Raw genomic sequence first — 25,820 nt, forward strand, 5'->3', positions numbered from 1 at the left:
GAAGACGGTCATGGGTGGAGCGGTGTTCTGTGTACTGGTATCCTCCTACATAACTCTTGTGTTTGTCTTTAGAAAACAAAGGTGCAGTGATGTTGGATTCTCCAAACGACAGTGACTTCTTCATCTGAAGAGTGAACTCCTAACACCCAGTCGCACAGCTGACAGTGTGTGTCTGTCTCTGTCTGCTTGGCCCCAGACATTGCCCCAGCCTTCCCGTCACACAGACTGTACCATCAAAGGTCAAAGGTCGGGCAGGGTAACACACTGACTTAGCTGAAGTCTTTCCCAAGGTAACAGACTGCTCTGGAGACTATCCTGCCCACGCTCCAATAATGCCAAACTGGATGGATTCAGAAGAGTTTGTCCAGCAGCAGGTCCGAACATCGACAGCACCTGAGCCTGGAAAAGCTTAACTTGACCAATCACAAGCAAGATTTCTTTTAAGTGTTGCTGAAGCTAACTTTTGTTGCTTGTTGTGCACTCCTTACTTGTAGAACACACACACACACACACACACACACACACACACACACACAGCAGGTTAAACCATCATTCATTGTGAATGAAACAGACCCCTTAAATTAAAAAATCTGTGTTTATTTGATCTTGAGCTGAAGTGCCTTCCATGTGTCTGGTACATCACTGGCAGCAGGTATACGTGTAGCAGCAGTTAATCTGATTTGTAACAAAGTACTGATGAAATGTACATTATACAGAGCTGACCCTGCACTGTTTACATGTCAGTGTAGCAAGCTTCCTGCTCATTTCATTGGTCCTTCATTTCTGCCCAAGCTATCATTTCAGACCCGGCAGCAACATATCTAAAGCATGCACTGACCCGGGCTCTCCCATCACAGTCACCAAACTCTTATACGCTGATTTAAATTCAACTTAAGATTTTAATAACGAAACTGGACATTTTATTAGACAGATGGTTCACAAACCCAGCCAAGAGTGAAATCAAAGAAGGACAACTGTTATATTAGAACACTACATACCTCTGCATGTGGACAAGGGTCCACTCTAACCCCCATTTCTATTGCCTTTATTCACCCTCACAAAGCCCTGCCGGTGTGCATAACACACCCATCATACACTGGACACCCACAGGCTCGTGTGCTCCATCCACCTGTGTGGGGAATGACAGTCGAGGTCGAGACATTGCTTTACTTACTGCTGCACTCACTTGTTATGTTTACTCTACATGAAGCTTAATATTCCTATTCTTTTTAATAGAAGCACCTGACTCTTACTAAACAGCCCAATGCTGAAAAGTGGAACAAACACGTGAGAAGAAGACTTCTGTGATACACACCACTGGTTTGAATCTGCTTGTGTGCATTCCCCTGTGTTGACAGCTGCTTCTCGTCATGACAAAAATGGCGTGTCCTTGCTGAACTGCTCCTCTTTGAACAACAGATAACAGAGCCATTACGAGGAAGCCAGTCAAACATGCCAAAGAGAAGAGTCCATTAAATATTCATCACTTGTGCTTCTGTTTTTCTGCAGCGTTATGTTTCCAGATAACTGGATTCTCCCAGTGCATCACACAGGGAGGCTCGCTCAGGGCGTGTACATGATTATATGTAGCCTTCAGTGTCATATTTCCGAGGGCGGGGTTAATGCAGCAAAAGTGCTTTAGCTCTGCTCTAACCAGGTAGTACTCTAACCAAACAGCAGAGGTGAGAACAAAAGTTAACAAATAAAACCAACACTGAAAGACTGACACTCCTGCATTACACTTTCAAGCTCGTGGCGCTCCGTGACGCTGCTGTAGTGTCTGCTCACAGATAACAGAGGACAGAGATGGCAGCACGGGATGCTCGACAGTGACAGCACAGTGGTTTAACAGAGACGTGAGGAACTAGTCAGCAGTAAGATCAGGTATATAAACAGTACATGCTAAATTGTGTAGTATTTTTACACCAGCAGCAGTCTGACCTTTGTTTACACGGTCTCTTTGAATAGAGGCTGACGAGATTTTGATGAGAGGCTAAAGAAGCATTTCTGCTAATATCCATTTCTTTTTAGTGCAGTAATTCAAAAACTGCAGAAATAGAGGTTTAAAAAATAGTTTTGCACTTGGATGGAAGTATGTGTGGGTGTAGTATATGAGCAGCAGGTAAATGACTGAGAAGAAACCATTAAGGATGATACATAACAAGCCCATTAATACATTAGTCATGTTTTTGTGTTGAGTGGCACAAATCATGTTAACCCTGTAAAGCCTGAACCAATCATTACTAGAAAATTACATTTATAAAACAAATGTAGTTCATTAAAACTACTGACAATTTTTCTTAAAGAACTTAAATATTATTTTGCATATATGTGGTTGTTTTTATTTAGGGTTTTTTTTACTATTTATTGTTGATTTGTTGAGCAAGTTATTTGTTTTTCGGCGGGGAGAAAGTCTCAAAGACTCATCTATCAAATATGAAACAGTTGGCATTATAGGGTTAAAGACACGTTTCACACTCACAACCAAACAGATGATCACTGATGGATTTTAGTGGAGCAGACACTCCAGCACCACCCACCCACCCACCACACAGCAGTACAGTGTTATCAGTGTACACTGATCCCTCAACAAACAAGCTCAGTCACTGACACTGCCTCTGTGTTGTTCCCGTGCACTAAAAATATTTCTAAAGCCATTAAAAATTAAAGTTTCACCATCTTTCTCGCTGTGTGTGGGATCGTCTTGAAAGGTTTTTGGAATAAAAACACGAGGTACAAAGTTTCTGTTTTATTTCCAAAGAAAAAAGATGGAGGCAGAGCAACACATTTTGTAAATATGTACAAATTTCAAGTGAGAGAAAAGCTTTATTTGTCTACTTTCTTCCTGATCTGGAAATATAATGTTCAATCCTAATAAATTACTATGCTATTGTCACTGTGTGGTTTTATGTACACGGATAGTATGTTAGCTGAGAGGAGACAGAGGAGTGAGAGCGATGTTGAGAAGCTCCTGGTATGCTGCATTGGTCAAAGTCCCTCCTCTCACAGGAGCATGTGGACCTGTGTTTCCACCGAGCTGTGTGACTGTAAATGAACTGGGATCATCTGTGCACCATTTCACTGAAAGTCACCAGAAGATCACTTTGAGTGAAAATGGATTTTTATTTTGTTAGTTAACATTAGAACAGGAGCAGTTTTACCACCATGTGCAAAGTGAAGTATTCAGTCATTGCCCCCTGACCAAGTTTCACAGCGAAACATTTTACTTGTGATGATGTTAAATCGTGTTAGCCTCTGTGTGTCCAGGGGCCCAGATGGGTCACCAGTGCAGGGCTGCCGTAGATGTTTATTCATTGAAAGTATTCGGTCTGATTGAGGTGCCCTTCCTATTCTGTGCTATACAAGGTACAGACGGGCTGAAAATCCTGCATTTGTTTTCTAGAATTTGTCCCATGATCCCTCTTTGTCTATCAAACCCTTAGGCAACCTCCTTAGAAATAACTCCGTATTTAAGGGCTCTAATCTTGAAAGCACAGTGCACAATATCTGTCTTTATACAGGCAGTTAACTACAGCACATCTGCATATTTGTATTAATTCAGACACTCTTTAGCAGCCACAAATGGGAGTTCACGTGCAGGTCCACCGGTCACAGTGATGGAGGTGAAAAGATGGAACAGAAAGGTAACATCAACAATTCAAGAAAAATGCAACAGACTCAAAAGTTTGAGTGCATTGTTGTTTTTAACAACCTCGGAGCTGCACGAGGTCTGTTTCTGAGGCAGTCACGGGCTGAGGTGGTGTTGAGTGATGGAGAGTGGAGAGGTAGTGGCATTTTCAAGAGAGTGCATGTTGTGACAGCAAGGCTGGATGAAAGATCGCTTGGACTGCTGTAAGTACCTGTGAGGTAATGTGAGTGAGTTAATGAGCTGGACCTTAAGGAACGCATTTGAATGATCAAGCAGCAGTGGTGCCAGCACTCATGCTGATCTGGTAGGGTTTTACCTACAACTTAAAGATCTATGATATGGAGATTTGGTGCTGTTGTAAAATGGTGTTTTGTAATGGAGACCAGGGGCTACACAACATTATTCCATGCATGTATTTGTTCTTGAATGAAGATACATGAAAACCACATGTATATTACTTGAGATATTTTATGAAAAACCGCTGTATGTTGCATTCTGTAAGATGTGAAACTAGTGGTTAAACCCACAAACTCTTTATTGTTTGTGATCTTTTTGCAAGCAGAGAGTCAGCTGCTGCAGCCGTTAATGTGTCATCTTCACTTTCCAGAGCCACAATGCCCATCTGTTTTCTAAATTGGAGCATGGGGTAGTCAGTGTAAGGCCATGTCTTTCACAATGTTTGGTTGCAAATCTTTAAACTGTCTATGTCAAAGTGAAACTGAGCGTTGCATAATTAACAGAAACATTTGCTTTTCAAAGACCAAGCGTTGAACCAGGGAGAGAAGAAGGAAACATGAGGTTTAAAAAAACCAAAACACAGCTGACCTGAGGCCTTATCCAGACAGCTTCAGGGTTACCCTGGGCTTCTATACTATGAAGGTGATTCACTTCTTCCGGGGCTACATCGCCATGGTAACGTTGCTGCTGTGAAGGTAACTTGCTCCGGAGCAGGTTAAGATCCAGATTAGAGATAAACAGGTATGAAATCTACTGACCAATCAGGTCTCCAGAAAGTAGCATCATGATCCCTGGAAGATCCCTCCGACCTCTGTGTGTGAACTCTACGGGGGATCTAAAGTTGTTGTTTTTTTAATCGTCTAATGTCTCTGGATTTCCCTGATGACCATCTATAATAAATAATTCGATTTTTGAGCGCAAAATTGTTTGTGACCCTAAAACATGACACCTACACAAATTTTCTGACCTGACATCTAATTTATACAAAGTTAAAATTCCGCTTTTATATTTAATCTTTACTCTCAAACCATAAACAGCAGCGACTCTGCAGCTGAGAGAGTAACACACATCACACCGTGAGCAGCAGGTGATGTTTCCGTTTAAAGTGGGCTCAGAGCACCATGTTTTCGCTGATGCTTGTATTCAGTCTGATGGATTCTCAGCCGAGGGACTATGTTTTCTGTGTGCAACTTGTTACTGACACCACTGGCACACTGCGTCTCCTCTAATGGGCTGTGAGACATGAGGCTCTAATGTTAAAATGAATCCAGTTTAAAGTTTCCCGGCTCTAATGGGAAGCCCTGGCAGTGCACGCAGTTATGAAACTGTTAACTGGAATGACAATATTTACTCTCTGCGCTAAATCACCAGATTAGTCATGTCTGTTTCTACTGTGTGGCTGTGATTTAAAGCCAGGGGATTGTTTTAAAATCAGAGTAGTGTCGACAAGCAGTTGTTGTGCTACCGTGTTTAAAGCCGCCTCTCTTTGTGTATGATTGCTCCTCGGGGGATTTCATTGGGGCTAGCTGTGTGGTTCGTACAACGACGTCGACGATGATTGGCCTAAGTAGCTGCCAGTCACGATAGACGCCGCTTCTAAAATCTCGCCGTGTGCAATGTTATTGGCTGAGAGTTTATCTCGAGGCTGGGGATTGGTGTTAGTAACGCCAGCAACGAGTCAGTCCAAAGTCATTGGTTGTTGGTTCCGCTGCAGTGTGAAGGCTTTCTTCCACAGCCAGTGAGACAGGCATCGGGCCAAGCTACCGAAGAAGAAGGAGAACAGGGAGAGGTAGTTGAGCTGCTGTGAAGGGAGTGTGATGTTTGTTCGTGAGCGGAGACATGAAACTTTACACTGCGTGGATTTAACCTGCAGCTGACGTGAACGTGAGTAGCAGAGCTTCCCTCTGGCACTGCTGTGGGAGCCAGACCGTGGAGTGAGTGGAGCTTTGTCAGTTATTGTTCTCACATTAGCGTCAGTGCTTCAGCGGCAGAGCTGTGTACGGTCAGCTTGCGAATTCGTACGGACTCGAAGTGTCTGTGTCATGTGAACGACAAGCTTTAAGACAAGTGTAGGCTGCTCGCAAAGGTTCTCAACAGCACCCAAGTTGGTGCATAGCAAAGCTAAATGGAAGCCATTTGGTCCAGTGCCATTCCAGCGGAACGCGATTTTTCACATTTGAAATTCCGGACAGGTCTATGGAAGTGCATGTTCGGCTGCCCCACAGGCAGGAACCGGCCTAAGCACATCCACAGCCTGGAGCTGGTGGCCCACTGGGGGCATGTTCACTGACGGCTAACTAACTCCGTGGCCTCAGATCCTGCTGGACTAAAGTGAAAGTTTTCGTCTTCTGTCAGGGAGCTCTTTGTTTCTCGGAAGCTACAGCAGCTCTGCCACACTCTCTCAGGACCACGTTTGTCTTTTGTAACTATTCTCCGATTATGCAACACTGTTGCTCAATTATTTAACTTGTGATAAATGATTGAAGCAGGCTGAGCTGCACACATCTTTAATGTTAGCAGGTCCATGTCAGGCACCAGGGTCAGCAAACAGAGTCAGCATGAAAGATGTGAGTGCGCATGTGAAGACTTGGTTTATGTTTCATGTATTTGATCGGTATAATTTGTGATATGTGATCTGTTTTTATTGATTAGCCTGTGAGAGTTAAGCGGCTGTATCAGACAACACTTTGAACTCTGAAACGTTGTATTTGTCTCTCTGACCTTAGAGACAGTTTGAGACAGAGGCGAGGGAGAGTAGATCTATTAGACAGAGGATGATGAAGATGGAGCTGCCAGGCAAGAGGAAGACCTCAGAGGTGGTTCGTGGATTTAGTGGAGGAGGATGTGCAGAGGGTTGTTGTGACAGAGGATAGTAGGTAGGGAGGGGAAAGATGGAGGAGCTGAAAGGAGAGAAGGAATGGTTCCTCACCTCACAATTGATTTTCTAGAAAATTATTTGGATATTTAAAAAACGTAAAGTTCAATAAATTTGACCTAAAGAGTTTCTTTTTCTCAGAGTTTGTAGCTTGTGTCTTACAGCTGACCAGCTCTCTCCCTTTTATCCTTTGTCTCTAAATCATCTGAGACGTAATTACTTCCTTTTTGTTCTAAGAAAAACTTTTGGAAACCTTTGGCTTCTAATTTCTTCTTCAGTTTCTTGCACATAAAAGTTCTGGGTGGGCCATGCTGATGTGGATGTCAGTCAGTATTTACTCACTAAGCACATCGAAGTTTTTGGTAAGTTGTTTAATAGGTTGTGCTTATGTCAAAGCCATTTAACACACAGAGTTACTAACAAAGCCAAGCTTGGCTGCAGTACAGAAGGAAACCTTTGATTGTCTTAACTCATAGCAGGCATGGATGTGTGCTTTTTACTTAGCTGTCCAGGTGGGTAAATGGGAATTTTAATAACCTAGAAATAACATGGACCCGGCCCCCAGGAGAGGGCTACTTGTTAGTGAATCACTTGCTCAATCAGACAGACACACAGAGTGGCTCAGGGCAACAGATTCAGCTATGTTAGTTATGGGTAAACAAGCTCAGGCCTACTGACTGCTGCTCTCTTTAAAGCACTCCATCTATTCAGCCTCTGTGTTGATATTCCACTGGTGAACGATACATGTGTGCGTGCTGTAACACTGTGTGTGTGTGTAACAGCGTGTGTGTGTGTGTGTGTGTGTGTGTGTGTGTGTGTGTGTGTGTGTGTGTGTGTGGTGAGCTGTTTGAATGTGGAGTTGGTATGAGCCTTCTGTTGGGCACACATGCTGTTGCCTGGATTCAATACTGCCTTTATGTGTCCAAGAAACTCAGCTAATCTGGACACACCGACCCACATTCAGCACACTGCGCCTGTGCACAAAAACCCTTTCACCCATCCACGCTGGAGCCCCTGCAAAAACCTTCTGCACTTATAAAAACTGCACTTCACACTGTAAGGATCCATCTGCCCAAACATACTCTCACCACTGCTTCATGTACCAGCAGTAACACGTAAATACCAGCATGCATCTGTTTTTAATGAGCGTGCAGTAGCGGGACCTCCACCTATTGTCTGAAATGCATTAACAGTTGGCTGCAGCTGCTCTACAGCTAGTGCATCGTTCTTTTTCTGGTACACCACTTAAGAAGATGAGAACCAATCACACTGTACGTATATTTTGCTCTCCCTCATCTCTCAAAGATGGACATAGAGCGAGCGCCCTGCCTCCTCTGGTGAAGGTCAAGTAAAGATGGGGTGAAAAGTTGAACAGAAAAGAACAACCACAGCAGCCCCCCATGGTTCAGTCATTTACAGAAGATTATGGTCCAAGAATTGCTTGTTCTGTTTAATAAACTCTGAGTTTCCATAACTGAGTCCTCTAAGTGTTAATGTAATATTAACATATAGCTGCTTTGTTAAGAAAACTCCTTCCCTCCGATTGCAATATATATGTATCACCAAATGTACTATCAAAAAGGATTTATAGTTGATAATGTTGCACAAGTACTGTGGCTCATTGTGTATATGTTTGAAACTGGTGATTAAGGTAAGAGTGGCGTCGACAAACAATCAGTTAACCCCTCCCTCCCTTCCTCGACAGGTGGTTGACTCGGGCTGAGCAGGCCGCCAAGCTTGCATTACTCTGGCAGATCCCTAGGCAGTTGGTGAGTGCACATTCATTTTTGTTTTAATACATTCTTCCTTCTAACCATTATCTCAGGCTGCAAAGTTGATAAAATTGTAATTTCAATCATGATTTTTATGTTCAAATAATTAATGAATGTGATCGAGGGGTGTTGGCTATGCACGCTCTGCCAGCAGAACACAGCTTTATGTGTCAGTCACAGCGCTTTCCTGCACTGCGGAGCCTGAGGTTACCTGAGTGCACCTGACTGCAGTGAGGTGCTCTATATCACAGACTGTCAAACAAAAGTCTCATGTCTGCCACAGCAGAAGACCACGAGCTCTGCACAGCAGAGCGTCACAAAATGCAGTATGATGAAAGCCAAACAATGCAGTGGTTGCTAAGGTGACTCACCAAACATGAGCTCGGATAAAGATTTACATCCATCATGCAGGTGCAGATGGCATGGAGTGAAAGAAGCCTTCTAAGAGATGCACTGAATTTGGGTGAATAAAGAGGACCAGTTAATTTTTATGCAAGGATTTGTAAGTTAACAGGAAGGCAGCAGTGTCCTTTTACCTCACTAAGATCAAAAACAATCCTGATCCAATAACTAATCTCAGTACTGATCAACATAATCATTATTATCACCACCGCTGAAGCCTCAGCTCTAACTACGGTATTTTACTGCTTTGAATTAAACAACGCCAAAGAAAATATCTACCTGTTAATCCTGTTGTTGATAGTACAATGCAGTATTAGGGCCGTATTAAGAAAAAAAATAGTGTTTATTCTTAGAATAAAGACAAAATGTTGAGATTAAAGTTGTTTTGAGTCAAACATCTGCCACAGAAAACACCCTGTGTAGATAAGTTAGTGAGACAGCTTGAATAGATATCTTCTTGTGTCTTAGTCTACAACATACACCTTCCCTACTGCATGAAGCTATAAGCATGAGCAACTTGAACTTGATCTGAACTTATTTCTGTTTTAGCACATAAACACAGCGTGGTGATGCGTATAAGGACGAGAAGGTGCAGAAAGCTGCATCTGGTCAGAAGGTGGAAAAAAAAAAACCACACAAACGTGGAGGAGTTGGTCGGATTTGTCCAAAATGAAATGGCTGCATTGGACAGATGCAACGATACAGATGCTTACAGCCTCGAGCACGTTTGAAACGACTGTAATCTCCATATTTCAACTTTGTTCTCAAATATTACTTTAGGTTTAATCTTGAAAGTAACAATAATATATATTTTTTCTTATTATGGCCCTAATATTCCTTCGTATAACAGGGATTCTTTAAAAACTTTATCAGTGGAATAATCAGAAACCACAAAAAAATACAGCTAAGTGTGCCATATAGGGTAACAAAGATGAATTGCCTTTACTGTATGTTGACTGATGACAGCTAAATGTATAATCATCTCTCAAAGCCCCGCTCTGAGTCAGAAAAAAATCTTGTAACCTCAAATCCTAAAACCAAGTCAGAATCTGCCATCATCCCCTTGGAAGGTGTGTCAGAAACGGCCCTAATTACTGCGGCCCTCCCAAAGGGAGAGATGACAACACAGAAGCTCACGTGTGTGTGAGAGAGCTGTGCTGCGCTGCTGTGTTGTCCACAACATGCTTTGTTTGAATGTGCTAGCATTTCCATCCTTTGTTCATTCACAGCACACACTGGTCAAGTCTGCATGCACACACCCTGTCACTGAAGGGGTATGACTTTACTCTAAAACTCTGTGTCAGCAAATGTAGACACACACGCACACACACAAGCAGCAATGGGGATGCTGACCCAGCATTCCTTCCAGTCTGGGCTGTCTACCTATTTTCCTGTGACTGGCTAACACAGCACCACTGTAATAAGACCATCTTTAGCGCTTGGTTGTTTATCAGTCTGCAGTGAAATTGAGAGGAAATATTGTGTTCTATTTATTGAGTCTTACTTCATTAGGTGTTTAGAGTAACCCAGGGTGTCATGTCCATTGCTCTACTGTGAGACACTAATGTGGGCTACAACAGTGTGACCTGAAGGAGGGAGAGAATATAAGTGTACATGGCACCAGGACACTATAGGTTGCAGGTCCAGTTTTGTAATCGGGTGAAGAGAGGAGCTGAGCTGTCAGTGAGTTGGAGCAGGTGGTTGAGGAGGATACTGGACAGGCATAATGTATAATGAGGAAGTGCTGGAAATATCTGACAGAGGATCTTCTATTCCCACCTCCAACAGAACAGAATCCCTCAAAAGCAGCTCTGGCAAATCATCAGGTGACTGATGAAGTGGATAACTCGCCCGTTATGTATTAGTTGGTAGTAGTTTAACAGCTCCTTGTTAGCCGGGTCTCCAGGGTGGAGGAGGTTTGTCCTGAGATTAATTAAGGCCCTGGATGTTGAAATACTGATGTGATGTGGTGCAGTGCCTCTGGATTGGCTGACGGGGATGGCTAACACCATCCCTAAGGAGGAGTGACCTCCACAATCTAAAATGTGTTGCCCAAAGGCGAAAAAGACAATGCAGTTTGTGCTTTCACTGTTCACTTTGACCATTGTCACGTCACATTCGTGCCTCACTCTAGGACAGCGGTCCCCAACCCCCGGGCAATGGACTGGTACCGGTCCGTGAGGCGTTTGGTACCGGGCCGCAAGAGTTGAGGCTCGGGTGGGAAATTTATGGTTTCTATCGGTTTTTATTGTTACCTTTCTTTCCCTGGGTCTTTTCCCGTGTGTTATGAATAAATCTTCTTCTTCTACTGGTTTTATTTTGTTGTATTTATCTGCAACACCTTAAAGGCCCGTCCCTGAAAATATTGTGGGGCCTAAACCAGTTGGTGTGTGTGTGTGTGTGTGTGTGTGTGTGTGTGTTCTTTATTCTATTAATGCATTTTGTACATGGCCCATATAAGAAATAAATAAAAATGAAAAAAAATCAAGCCAGTCTAGGAGCACTCTGTTTGTCTGTCAAAGAACACACCTCAACATGTTTTGTTACTTTCCAGATATCTCAGAGTGCTGCTCATCTGCAGCTGTCACTTGTGTATAAGTGCATTTTATTAAACATGTTTTAATAGTTCCCCATACTGGTCCCATGAGCCTATCCTTTCAAACTTAAGAGACAGTTTGGAACATTTCCTCAACGCTCTGGGATCCTGGAGTGCACTCAGAGGAACTCATTCAGGGCACAGATACACTGTGTTGCCAAAGGTATTTGTTTGTCTGCCTTCACACGCATATGAACTTGAGTCACATCCCATTCTTAATCCACAGGGTTTAACATGATGGCGGCCCACCCTCTGCAGCTATAACAGCTCCCACTCTTCTGGGAAGCCTCACAGCTTTGCACTGTGTTTATGGGAATATTTGACTATTCTACCAGAAACACCTTTGTGAGCTACTGATGAGGACGAGAAGGTCTGGCTCACAGTCTCCACCCTAATTCATCCCAAAGCTGTTCTGTTGTTGAGGTCAGGGCTCTGTGCAGGCCAGTCAAGTTCTTCCACATCAAACTCATGTCTTTATGGACCTTGCTTTGTTATAACACCACTAACAGCTGACTGTGGAGTATTTAGTAGCAAGGAAATTTCATGACTGGACTTGTTGCACAGGTGGCATCCTATCACGGTACCACGCTGGAATTCCCTGAGCGTGAGCCATTCTTTCACAAATGTTTGTAGAAATAGTCTGTGGCCCTGAAAGCGATTGAAAGTTGGATGGGTGAGTGAATACTTTGGCAGTACAGTGTACCATTATGTGAACAGTGTTGTAAGAAATGTGATGTTATGGTTAGATCTTTAGTTCTTGTGTATTGTGCACAGAACTGTGACCACTTGCATACACGCATCTATACTGCTAATCCCAGCTGTGTCTACAGTGTGACAGTATTTTCCTTTGTCTCCCCCTGTTTTTATTGCAGTATAGGAGAGAGTGCTGTAGGTACCAAGCAAAGCTGCCATGTCGGTGACTGTTCACGAGAATCGGAAATCCCGCACTAGCACAGGTTCCATGAACATCTCATTGTTCCACAAGCCTTCACATCCCGACAGTGTCCTGACTCATTTGAACACCATGAGAAAACAATGCATGTTTACTGATGTCACTCTGTGGGCCGGCGATCGCTCTTTCCCATGCCACAGGTAAACTCACGCTGGCAGTGTCTTTTTCGATGACCCCTTTTGTTTGTTTGTTTTCTAACTTGTGACTTTCACTCTGGCTCATCTGCTTTCGTGTTCTGCAGGGCTGTCCTGGCAGCATGTAGTCGTTACTTTGAAGCCATGTTTAGCGGAGGGCTGCGAGAAAGCCTGGACACTGACGTCAATTTCAGAGACAGTATACACCCCGAGGTACTACTCTGAATTTCTCTTTGAACAGTCAGGTTAGCATGTTCTGGTGGCTCCTTGTTTTCAGTTCTTTTCATTAAAAAAACAAACATATCTATATATATATAATCTTATATAGCTCTACCTCAGCACTCAAAGCACTTGCCTCATTCACACAAACACTATTTTTCTCTGCTTTTCCTGCACAAGTGCTTTCTATCTAACATTCACCCACATTCATACTGTGATGGATGCATCTGAGAGCAACTTGGGGTTAGTACCATGCCCAAGGATATTTAGCACACAGACTGGAGGAGCCAGGGATCGAGCCACCAACTTCCCACTTAGTAGATAACTTGCCCTACCTCCTGAGCTGCATCCAATAAAATGAACCTGAAGTCTGATGCTATTTAATTTTGTATGCCTTAAAGTTTAATCTTCAGAGGACAGGAAATATAAGTGTAAAGAAATATACATGTAAAGAGTTGAGGACAGAGAGGGTTGAACCACTTCATAGCAGGTCCTTTTTCTCTCACATTAAAGAAATCAGAAGGACAGCAGGCTTTCATCTGCACAATATGGTCAGAATCATGAGGGATCTCATAACCTCCTCTGCCACCTCACTGTGGACTGGCTCATTCCTTACTACTGGGCTGCTCTGAAAGCTTTTAGTGGCGCGGGGATGAGAAGGAGGGATCGTCTGTCTCCCATATTAGCTGGTCTTCACTGGCTCCTCAAGTCCAGAATTCACATTAAATTTCTTTCTCTTGCAAACAAATTTTGCAAGAGGAAGTGATCGGGGTTCATCATGTGTCACAGACCTTATAGTATCCTGATATCCCAGCAGAGCTTTGCTCTCAGACTGCAGGTTTACTTGTTTTTAGTTTCTAAAAGTGGAATGGGAGGCATGTCCTTCAGCTGTCAGGTATCTGCTGTCATACTGTTTAGGTAATGGCTTCAGATTGTCCTTGTAATTTGATTTGGCTCAGGTGACACTGAAAAATTATTGTTACTCCAATTTATTAGGATTTAGTTTAGGAAGATTTCTAACTAGGATCAAAGTGTCTTTTCCAATGGAGACCTGGCTGAGGTTGCAGGCTCGCATTAAATGCTGCATGTATAGCACACATATGCAAACAGCCACAATACAAACTGCCTGCTTCCTCTTTTCTTCCATTCTTTGATCTCTTAAAATTCACCAGTACACGTGCCCACGTTTAGTGTGTTTTGGTCTTAGGCAGTGTATCACGCTGTTATATGTCCTGTAATGTGCATGGCTAATTTTCCAATGGCCTACTTGGCTAGGTCCTGGAGCTTCTGTTGGACTTTGCCTACTCTTCCCGAGTGATCATAAATGAGGAGAACGCAGAGTCGTTGTTGGAGGCTGGCGACATGCTGCAGTTCCACGATATTCGGGATGCAGCAGCAGAGTTCTTAGAAAAAAACCTGCACGCGTCCAACTGCTTGGGAATGATGCTGTTATCAGATGCTCATCAGTGTAAAAGACTGTACGAGCTGTCGTGGAGGATGTGTCTGGTGCACTATGAGACGGTAAAGATGACTATTCTTGTTTTCTCTAAGTTTATTAAAAAATACTGAGTGAACAAATGAACATATGTTTCAGATTTGTGGGGGGATTGATCCTGTGGAATATTTTAATAATCTGAGATTGACACAATCAGGTAGTAGGAACTCAAGCGCAGAGCGGTTAAACGTCTCCAAAAGCAGTTTATTTACAGCACTAGTGCACGATGTATACAGTGAAGGGAAATCCAAACTCCAGGGAATCACGGGGAAGCTCTCTCACACTCGCTCACGTCTTCTTGCCCAAACTCACACATTCACACGGCAGGGAGGAAAGTCTCTGTAGCAGAAGAAAGGGAAGTCACTCACAAAGCACAGGTTCACAGGAGCTGGGAGAATCACTAACGTACAATCATCCAGCGACGAGAGGATCTGTGTTCCAGCCTCAAATATTGCTCCTAGGTGATGACAGCTGATTGTTGTCAGGTGTGTGGGCCAAGGGCGGAGCCCACAGTGAGCTCCGCCCAGGCAGAGAGGGAGAGAGAAAACCAAACAACACATGAAGCCTCGTGGGGCCGGCCGGGCAGGCACGGAGACCACGACAGAGATGGAGGATTTGTGGTTTTCATGCACTATAAACCAGAATGATCAAAATGGAAACGAAGGCTTAAAAGGTTTTACTTTATTCAAAAAAGGAAACTTTCCTTTTTTGAATAAAGTGTGTGTTTGTGTGAGAGAGTGTGTATGTTGCATATAACATAAGTATTTGTGCTTTCAGGTGAGAGAGTCTGAGGATTTCTACAGTCTGTCCAAAGACCAGCTGCTGGAGCTGATTCTGAGTGACGAGCTGGAGATAGAAGATGAACAGGTGAGTGTCGTCACTCGCGGGGACTCTCCTGTGTCTGTGGCGTGTTTTTTCAGAGCGTACTGATTTGTGTTTGGAAGTGATTTTTCAACCAAACCACAGAATGCTCCTCGTACAGTGTTGGAAGCCATAAATTGATGTTGGCTGGTAATTCGACTCATGGCAGGTTGTGTTTAACTCTGTGATGCGGTGGGTTCGATACGACTTGGAGGGTCGGCGTCTTCATTTGCCAGAGCTGCTGACAGGCATAAGGTTGGCTCTGCTGCCCTCGGAGTGTCTGCTGGAGGCTGTAGCCTGTGAGGAGCTGATTATGGCTGACAAGAGGAGCAGGTAGGCTCATAAGACCAAGACCATGTAAACTTTGTGTCTTCTCTTTGTTTCATCTCACATTTAAGCTTTCGCATTCAATACTAGCTTTTCATATTCGGTGGGTCTGATTGAGTGAAAAGTGTTACAGGCCAAGAAGTTTCTTAGGCTTAAAAGGTAATAAAGATGTAAAAGAGGAGCCGACCACAAAAAATGAATGGAAGAGAGAAGACGATGGTTAATAACAATTAATGCAATAGTGGCATATACACACAAGTGAGTAGAGGAAAGGAGTGAAAGGAGGTAGAGTACATCATGGGGAGTCCCTCAGCAGTGTAGCTAAAGCATCTTCCCAGGGTCCGTTGATCCTGCCCTAATCGTTGGCTCTATCAGAAACAGAGTTTGAAGCCCAATCTTAAAACCGGGTTCGTGCACAGTTTTAAAATGATATTACTTTTCCATCACTTGAATACAAATTTTCTGAAATGTCTTCAAGTCCAAGCCAAAATCTTTTTTGAAAGGTATTACACAGCTGAGCCCGAGCAGCCTCGCTGTGACTGTGACTCGATCATCACAGATCTGTGACACCCTGTGAGCTGGTGCCATGGACCAGCTGAACCCAGCTTCAATCAAAAATGGTGTTTCTCAAAAGTGACAGCAAATACTCTACCTTAGAATGAACCAAGAATGTCACCGATTCCTGCTTTTATTTAGCTATTCATTCAAACTGTATTTGATGGGGCGATACAGTTTAATATAGTTCTGATGCAGAGCATGAAACGGATGTCCTGCAGGGTGATTCCAGGTATCACAACCTGTCTGCATACAGGCTTCTACATCGATCAAGCAAAAACAAAACATTTCAGTATCACTTACATGAAACCACAGAGCAGATCATGTCGGACTCCATGACAAGACTTGCTTGGATATAGATTCCCATGTATCTGTGTATCAGTTCAGTTTCCTTTTGTGTTATCTTTTTTTGTTATTGTTACTATTTATATTTTTCAAATATTATTAACATATTCTTGAGAAATTATAGGAGTGTGAATTTAAACAGAAATCCGCTAGCAGCTGTGGTTTTGACAGACTCTCCACGCTTTCAGTAAGGATCAGCTGATGTGCTGACTGTCCTGCAGGTCCATAGTAGAAGAGGCAATGCAGTGTAAGAAGAAAATCCTTCAGAATGATGGAGTAGTGACGAGTCCTTGTGCCCGACCACGCAAGGCAGGACATACGCTACTTATACTCGGAGGCCAAACCTTCATGTGTGACAAGATATATCAGGTAAAAGGACCTTTCTGCTTGTGTGGTGTGATTTCATGTAATGCACTGTCAGTGTCACTTCTCTCAGGCTGATGTGAGTTGAACTGCTATGTTATTAACATGACATTTAACGGCTCTTTCATTTTAAGCTTACACCTATAGATCTACTAATTCCTCCAGTATTTAATTGTTCTCCTGTGTAAAACATCTCTCCTGTCTCTGCTGTGATCTTCTCCATCTCAACCCCGACACAGTCGGGTTTTCACAACCAAAACTCTCCTTGCTGATTGAGTTTAATCTCAGCACAATGACTAATACTAATTTAATATATCAGTGGGGAAATGACATAAAAATTCCATTGATTGGTGAGTTATGAGGATTAACCTCATAATACATCGACATAACCCCGTCTTCGTGTCCTTTGTGAACATGGAAACAAATTCAGAGTGAATTTTAACTCCGCTTTATTTAATTCACCAGTTCATCTTTATGTATTTCTCATCCTCTGTCTCATTTTATGTTGACTGCAACAACTGGGCCACTTCTGATGTTCACATATTTATGTCAAATCTATAGGTTGATCATAAAGCCAAGGAGATCATACCAAAGGCAGACCTTCCCAGCCCTAGAAAGGAGTTCAGTGCCTGCGCCATTGGTTGTAAGGTTTATGTGACAGGAGGTCGAGGATCAGAGAATGGAGTGTCTAAAGACGTCTGGATCTATGACACTGTCCATGAAGAGTGGTCTAAAGGAGCACCCATGCTAATAGCCAGGTATGCTGTTTGTTGCTTTATAGGAAATGCTGGATCAGCGCAAACGGCAATGTAGTAGTACTGTCCAATTTCTAGGGTAGTTTTGCAGTTAAATTTGCAGTGTAAATGGACATTTATTGGTCTAAATGTGTTGCCCAAAGCAAAGTGAGATTCTAGAGTTCTATATATTGTACTTGGCAATTGTTTAACAATAAGAAATTATCACAAAACAGACGTTGCTCTTGCCACTGAACCAGAAATCGCTTAGAAGGCAATTTTTCCTGCTGCAACGTTTATCTTTGTGAATCTGTGCTTCAGACTACGTTTCATTCGCTTCACCCTATTATGTTTGAAAGGATTAAGAAGTGTTAGCATGATTGTAAACATGGCAGATATGTCATGAACTGTGGCAAATGCCAAGGCTTTCTAAGGAGCTCCAGGACAAAATGAGTTTTGGATGCAACTGAGATTAGTTCAAGTGCCACTGGTAGAAGTATAGTTTGTGTGGATAGACGTTGTGTATAGAAAAGTGTTTAAACTTACTTTAGCCATATAGTGGATTGCATTACAAAGTGCACCATCGCAAACCCATCACTGACAGAAGTTCACACAACATGCTGCTTCCCTTCCACAGGTTTGGCCATGGTTCAGCTGAGCTGGAGAACAGTCTGTATGTTGTTGGAGGGCATACAGCCATAGCTGGTGTCTTCCCTGCTTCACCATCTGTCTCTCTGAAACAGGTCTGAAAAGCAATGACTTCTACCTAAAGCTGAAATAAACAATTATTTATTTGTAACTGACAAGTGCAGAATTTTTTTTTGACAATTTACGTATATTTATCTACAGTTTATTTGTTCTGTAAATTTCATAGCCAGCCACAAAAGCGTATATGCATTGACTTTGAACTGGCAGGAAGTTACAGAAAGTGGTACTTTGCACAAAAGTGCATTCTCTGTTAAAGTCTTACAGAATAGTTAAATTATTATAATAATAAATGACAGAGAGAAAATTGCACCTCGACAGGTGTTTAAAATAAAGCTTTATAGGCAATGTAAACATGTTTTATTGGGCAGGGTGGAGCGCAGGGTTAGGTGTATAGCAGGTCGTCCGTAACACTCCTGCCAAGTTTAAAGACTGTCTGTCAAGAAGAGTGAAGAACAGCTTTACCATGTGCAGAGATTTCGCTGATGCTTGACCAGCAGCTCAGTTTGCATTTTACTGTTTTGTGATCAAACTTTACAGGGACATGAAACTAAAGTGTTAAGTGTATCAAACGTCTTCACCAGGTGGAGCGGTATGACCCTCTCAATAACAAATGGACCATGATGGCTCCACTAAGAGATGGCGTCAGTAACGCTGCTGTGGTCTCTGCCAAACTCAAACTCTTTGTTTTTGGGGGGACCACCATACACAGAGACAAAGCCTCCAAGGTTGGTGCTCTTTGTTACTTACCTGCCTCTCTGAAGCATCTCTACCAATACTGTATGAATTTTATTGATTATACTTTTCTTTGAAAGACCAGTTATTGTTCTTTGTTTCAGTAATTGTGTAATAAAGATGTAAAAGAACAATACTACATTTAGTGTGAGTGTTGTGCTGTCGGCGATAGCACTGTAGCTGTATAATTCCCTGCTTGCTATTTTGTAGGTCCAGTGTTACGACCCCGTAGGAAACCGCTGGAACATCGCGGCCGAGTGCCCTCAGCCCTGGCGCTACACGGCAGCTGCTGTCTTGGGAAGCCAGATCTTTATCATGGGCGGCGACACAGAATTCACAGCTGCCTCTGCTTATCGCTTTGACTGTGAAGCCAGTCAGTGGACTCGAGTGGGCGACATGACGTCCAAACGGATGAGCTGCCATGCCGTGGCCTCGGGAAATAAGCTTTATGTGGTTGGAGGTTATTTTGGGACGCAGCGGTGTAAAACTCTGGACTGTTACGATCCCACGTCAGATAGTTGGAACTCCATCACCACTGTACCTTATTCACTGATCCCCACTGCCTTTGTCAGCACATGGAAACACCTGCCTGCCTAACTGTGAGGTACCAGGAGACACTCATCCCAGGTATGTTGAGGAATGTCTCAGTATGCCACACAAGTCACTGATTGTTACAGCAATCCACATTTGTTAACGTCAAAGTTACACTTCATAACTTCTTCACTGTGTGTGGTTTTTATCACAACTCGGGCTTTTCAGTCATAAACATACTATTCACCGCTAGATGTTACTTAGTCCTCCCACAGCTAGCCTGAATTGCCTTCAGGCTAGCTGAAAGTCCCTCTTCCCAGGTTTTGCTTCTGCAGCTGCCAAAGCCACAGGCCAGTCCTCCAACACCCATCTGCTACCTCAGGAGACCCTTGAGGTCAACCAAGCCTGGGAAGCCCATACCAGCCTCATTTATTCCCTCACTGGCACTGGCCACTAGTGGGCCCAAATCCTTGGGCAAGAGCTCAGTGTGTGAGCGTTAGATAGAAAACAATGATAACGACTGTAGTGCATCAATGTATGTTCCCCCAACCTTGAATCAGTCTGGAAGAAACTTTATGACGCGCAAATACTTACAGGTTACATATATTTAAAAAGAACAAAAACAAAGAAAAACTGCAGTGTTGTGTGTACATTATGTGTACGTTTTTGTAAATACATTTTTCAGTTATTGGGGATCACAGGAATGTGATGATGTCATGTGTGAATAAGTGCTGATCAAAGTGACAGTAACTGACTATTTTGTCATACAATGAATACGTGTTTTGTTATTCATCTCTTTGCTGTTTATGAGCAGCTGTTTTGCTTTCTCACTAAATACAGTTATGTAATGAAGATAAAAAGATTTATGATAAATGAACACGTATGTGTGAATTTTCATACATGAGCAAAGCGAAGAAGCGCCACAGGCCAGAGTATAATGGTGGCAGTACTAATATTGCTAAAAAATCAACTAAGTAAACAGGAAATGTAATGTTACCAAAACATTACAAACATTTGCAGATTAAAATCGTGTCCATTTTTTTTAATAGAGTTATGTGGGAGAAATGATTTCCTGTATCTGTCCTTATAGCAGCCGCACTGATTCAGCGTGTTAGAGGTGATGTGTGTCCTGTTTGTGGTCCATAACAGCCAACACAGAGCCAGCCTTCCTCATCATTTATTATCCTGATCACTTGTTGGTTTCACCAGCTCTGATGCTGCTGCCCCTGCACACCACAGCAGAGGACACTGTGCTCACCACAACCCACTGACAGGAAATCGCCAACACTATGCTGCACGTGTAGAAGGATGTTAGGAAACGGAGGCGGCTCATCCCTTTCTTGTATCCAGCCTCTGTGTTAGTTTTCCACTTGAGCCTCTCGGGACGTACACGGGGAGTGGATAGCGGTCCTCGATCACCATCTCCCTGGCCTTATTCAGGTTTAGAGGCACATGATTTTTCCCAGACCATTAAAGCACTACTGATCTGCCCTCCATCTCCCACCCATCACTTATACAGTTGGCTGTATAGGCCTCTGAGTGATGTTTCAGTTCACACTGCAGTTTGGTCACAGTCCTGCTCCAGCCTCACTGCTGTTGTCTTCTCTGCCTGCAGGTGTCGACGCTGCCCCTCACATCAGTTTACAGTCGCACTGTTTCACTCAGGGTTGTAGAGAGTTAATCTAAGCGCAGTTTATTTAGATTGTTATTAAATAAATTATTGTTTGCATTGCTGGTCATAATAAGAGTGATGACAGCAGTTATATATCTAAGATGATGCTGTGTAATCGTTGAACAGCTGTGAATGACAATGACACCAGCCAGCAGGCTCCACACAACATTATGGTGGTGGTGTTAATGATGGTGAAGTTCCAATAATAATAATAATAATAATAATAATAATAATAATAGCATCAGCAATGTCTGTGTATATATGGAACCACATTAAAAGCAGCAGAACACAGTAGTGGCAAATATCATCACACAGATGAATATTTTTCTCTAATCATAAACTGATGGGCAACTTTTTAACGTTTTCTTGAATATGAAGTTAATAGTTTTGTTGCCTTCATGTTTTATTTCTGTTCTTTTCTTCCAGGAGGAGAAACTCTGAGACCAAGCTTTCTGAAGACGAAGCAGCGTGTCACACACTCTGAAACATTGTGAGTGGTGTGGTTAAAAACCCCCACAGTGCACCACTCAGGTCTGAACAGACAATTACAGTGCTTCCTGATGACATACAAACACAGAGACTGTGTGTGTGCGTGTGTTTCTTTAGTGTCTTATGAGTCAAACCATTCCAGTAAGAAATCAAACTAAGAGCTGCCATGTTTACTTAAGTCATTTTCCTCAGAAGTCCAGCAAAATGAAATGAAAGCAAAGAATATGTTCACTGCAGTATTGAATAGTCAATGATGTGATGGAGGTTTCTGGCTTTTGCAGTGCTAGGTTTTATTTGTTCATTTTTTTTTTTTTTTTTTTTTTCTTCGTAAGAGATTTTCCAGTTCATACAGAAACAGGTGCAGCGCAGGCCGAGTTTAGCCTGAATTATCCGGTGGTAAAGAATCATTTGCTAAAATGAAGTTGAATTACTCATGCTACTTTCTAAAAGTCCTCGTTGATGTCACAGCATTAGCAGCTCTCCACACACGATCTATTTATTCACCTCTGCAGCAGTGCAGCTCGTCACCAGAGGATGTGGACATGACTGCACAGCAAGCAGCCTGTGTGGCAGACTGTACAGAGCTGTGACGTCAAAGCGATTTACTCAGCACCAAGAAAATAAGCATCAAAGATCTACTTTTTGGGCTTGGATTCAGCTCTGATGGACACCTGGTTGATTAACATTTCAGAGTGCATTTGCAGTCCTCTGTATTTCCCGTGACATGATTACATTATGAATGAATGTGTGCAGCTGAGCAAGTTTTCCGTGGTTTGAAATCTGAGAAGCACAGCGGCCTTGTTGAGTATGTCCTGCAGACACGCTCAGTGCCATTCAAACACTGCTCTGTATTTTCTCTGTAGCACCTAAAGACTTTTAATCTTCAACAGTGAGTTCGTGTGCGTGAGTGTGTGAATGAGTGATCAGTGTACAGTGTTTCCCCGTGCTCAAACTAACACAACAAATGAATGAACACGGTTTGTGGCGCACACAGTTGCACCGCCGTTGCTATGTTGTACTGGCTCTGTCAGTGTACAGTGTTTACTAATGTCGGGAGCGTCTTTGCACTCGTCCTCTCTACAACTGTTCATGAAGACCTTGGATGGACCCTTCTGAGCTGCATTTGCTTGTTTTCCCAAGTTGGAATTAAACTGTATCTCAGAAGAAAGACTGAAGCATGCACCAGTGAATCTGGGAAATCTGAGGATGAACATGTTTCTTAAAGTGAGGTTTTCCAGATGATTTTGAAAAAGTTTTTTAAGTGTGGTGCTGTCATGTTTTTACTGGTGATAATAAACACTGACTTACTTTTTAAACTGCACTGAGCTTTTGAACGTGCAGACGAGGATGACTGGTTTGTCTCTGTCACTTTTAACACGTCGGGTGTCAGAAAAGGTGAATCTTTCCATCCCAGTATACACTGCATCCTTGACTAATGTGCACAGTAAAACACTTACTAGTGAACTCAGTTACAGGTAGACTGATTGTGTTTTCTGCAGGTACAGAGCAGGGACCCTGATTCTGGTTGATTAAAAACCTCTCACCTGCACAGAGTACCGCAAAGACGGCCATGAAGTCACAGGACAGCCCGTGCTTGCACTCCGACTAAATGACTAAATAAACCACAACAATGTTTTCAAATTCACATTTAGTTAGTTTTACAGTTAAAGGCACACGAGCCAAGGATCAAATGACTTCTGAGTGCGTGTGACGTGCACACTCGTGCCAATACTAGATTTATCCTTGAAGTCAAAGAGTCACTCTTCCAGTGTCCTCAACAAAAATGAAAAAGTTAATTTGGGTCAGCACAGTCATTTTTCTGCCCTCCTCCCAAATGTACTTCCTATCGATGGAGTGAGAAAAGTGCCTCCCATGGTCATCTAATTGCCTGTTTTCATCACTCAGTCATCTTCTATGTGATCTAGAAGAAGTGCACCAATAATTATTACAAGGATATTTGCTTTCGGTACGCTCAGTTCAGCTGAGGTGTTTAAAAAGGTTTGTGTCTTTGCAGCAAAGTGAAAATGCTGAATGACCTCCTCCAAATGTGATTCCATCATTTTTGCCAGGACTGGTATTGCTGCTTAAAGAAAAACACACAGTGTTGGTTTAATCAAACCAGCTGCTAACGCCTGTTAGCCACTGGAAAGTGTCTGGATCTGTATCTCTCTCATTAAATTAGTTAATTTTAATTAGGAACTAATTTCAAATGTAGCAGCAGACTCGTCACACCAGACAACATTTTTCCATGGACTGAGCTTCAGAGCAGACAGCAGAACTACAGCTAAACTATAAGGAGGTAAACTGCCTATTCACTGTCAGATACTGTGAGAGGAGTACTACATGCATCACTGAAATATGGCTGCACTCATACTTTCAGATAGTACTTGGCTTATAACTTTTTGGCAGATAGAGACGTCTGGGTCTGAGTGCTCCAGAGAAAGGTGGAATTTCACTCTTTGTGATTGAAAAGCGGCTCAATCCTGAGCCCGGATGTTGATTGTCAGGATGCATCCAGAACTCTTTGGGTATTATTACCACTGAACCATCAACGTTGTGGGAAACGTCTTGTCTGGCTCTTGTACAGATGAGCCCTTCAACTTTTGCCTCACGTGTGATGAAGTTGCTGGAGAAACTAGCTGAAGGTTAAATAGAAACCTCTCTCAGCCCTCTGCAGTTCATATATCCCCTAAATTTAGGAGTGGATGAAGCAGTTATTTACCTGTTGAAGAGAGCTTACTCCTGTCTGCATAGTAACAGCTGATTATGTGAATCTGAAATCGATCGATCAACACAGACAAGTTGTGTTTGTGAAGTTTTAACTTGCCTTTGTGACAGGGTCAAGCAACAATACAGAGCCTAACTGCAGTGTGCACGGCTTTTGATAAGGAAGAATAAGAAGCACAGAATCATTTATAGAAATGTTATCTGCCCACTGTGGTCACAGAGCACAATGAGAACGTTCTGTCCAAAAGATCGCTTCTGCAGTCGACTATCTCGTGTGTTCAAATTATTTAAAGACAATACGTGATATTTTTGTAGGATCCTATTCAGCCAAGTCAGCTTGACACAGAGAGGGGCAGAATCCTTTCCATCACATCACTGAGAATAACCTTTTTGATTTCTTCAGTGCATTTAACACAGTCCAGTCACTGCTGGATAGTGTACAGCATACAGGTCATTTACAGGAAATGTCAGTGACTACCTGACAGACACACTGGATTATGTGAGATTGGGCAGTGCTCCGTCTGATTTGGTGGTGTGTTGTTCCCCAGCATGCAGCACAACGTGCCACTATTGTCGTCTTCTCAAGACTGGGTCTGTCGTCTTCTCAAGACTGGGTCTGTGCAGCCCCTAATCTGCTTTCTATAATACTACTATGGAGAAGTACCTGATATAACTGTAATTCAAAAATGCAGACTGCCTTTTTTTCACAATTTTATTTCACTGTTTTTAAAAACTTGTTTTAAGTTTTCTTTCTGTAAATGGGAACTATTTCATTGCATATTGTGCTATTACAGATAAATATTTCACATGTGCGTTTTATTGTCAATTAACAATCAAGAACACTCTATACAAGGCAAATGTTTTGTTAAAATTTACAATTAAGAGATGGTTTCATGAGTGAAAGTACAGTTTACAGCAGGGTACAAACACCGGTTACGCTCAAGAACAGGAAGGCCAGATTACTTTGCCAGAAACATCTAAAAGGGGCCTGCACAGTTTTGGAAAACATTTTTTGGGGACAGATGAAACCAGAATGAACTTGTATCAGAATGATGGAAGAGAAACAGGTAATGATCTGAAGCATGCCACATCATCTGTCAACATGTTATGTCAGCACTAAAAACAAAAAAACGAAAAAGACCAGTTAGACTCTCAAAGTAAAGTTTGTGTTACTTGATGAAGCATGTGTCCTTGGACCAAATCTATGACTGAGGTATTTTTTGGACCTCCACAGTGGCATCAGCAGTTGCACTGTGGGTTCTTGTAACCCAGCTGACTCTTTTCAATGTGGAGAAGTAGCTGCTCTACTCTGAGTCCCTCGCAAACGACTGAACTTCTCACCCTATCTCTGAGAGGCCATCCACCCTTTGGAGAAATCTCAAAAATACCAAAATGTTTTTAAGGCTCAAGTTGTGATTGGCCTGCTGACTTAAAATCCTCTCCTT

At 42.7% G+C, this 25,820-nt stretch overlaps 2 protein-coding genes across 10 annotated transcripts in view; both read left to right on the forward strand.

Annotated features, from left to right (window-relative positions):
- Nucleotides 1-2,882, forward strand: part of LOC146628390 (uncharacterized) — a 60,441-nt gene extending 57,559 nt beyond the window's left edge. For all 6 annotated transcript variants that reach the window (XM_085359491.1, XM_085359494.1, XM_085359496.1 and 3 more), the window contains one exon: nucleotides 73-2,882. In XM_085359491.1, the coding sequence (XP_085215617.1) occupies nucleotides 73-128 (56 nt within the window). In that variant the 3' untranslated portion in view covers nucleotides 129-2,882. The remainder of the gene's footprint in view (nucleotides 1-72) is intronic.
- Nucleotides 2,883-5,592: 2,710 nt separating this feature from the next.
- Nucleotides 5,593-21,602, forward strand: klhl25 (kelch like family member 25). 4 transcript variants are annotated; one of them, XM_085359498.1, is made up of 13 exons: nucleotides 5,593-5,770; nucleotides 8,467-8,530; nucleotides 12,404-12,623; nucleotides 12,725-12,830; nucleotides 14,112-14,357; nucleotides 15,109-15,198; nucleotides 15,362-15,525; nucleotides 16,641-16,788; nucleotides 17,344-17,540; nucleotides 18,154-18,259; nucleotides 18,806-18,949; nucleotides 19,167-19,583; nucleotides 21,586-21,602. In XM_085359498.1, exons 3-12 carry the CDS (start codon nucleotides 12,442-12,444, stop codon nucleotides 19,551-19,553), a joined length of 1,770 nt encoding a protein of 589 aa, XP_085215624.1. In that variant the 5' UTR covers nucleotides 5,593-5,770; nucleotides 8,467-8,530; nucleotides 12,404-12,441; the 3' UTR covers nucleotides 19,554-19,583; nucleotides 21,586-21,602. The 4 variants fall into 4 exon arrangements, with proteins under 4 accessions (XP_085215624.1, XP_085215625.1, XP_085215623.1 ...); XM_085359499.1 differs by lacking the exon at nucleotides 21,586-21,602 and adding an exon at nucleotides 7,040-7,123 and having other exon boundaries at nucleotides 19,167-20,065; XM_085359497.1 differs by lacking the exon at nucleotides 21,586-21,602 and having other exon boundaries at nucleotides 19,167-20,065.
- The last annotated feature ends 4,218 nt before the right edge of the window (nucleotides 21,603-25,820 follow it).

Source organism: Diplotaxodon limnothrissa, linkage group LG7, assembly GCF_057381915.1.
Source record: "Diplotaxodon limnothrissa isolate DT_005_m linkage group LG7, D_limnothrissa_male_GT1.1, whole genome shotgun sequence".
Taxonomy (NCBI): domain Eukaryota; kingdom Metazoa; phylum Chordata; class Actinopteri; order Cichliformes; family Cichlidae; genus Diplotaxodon; species Diplotaxodon limnothrissa.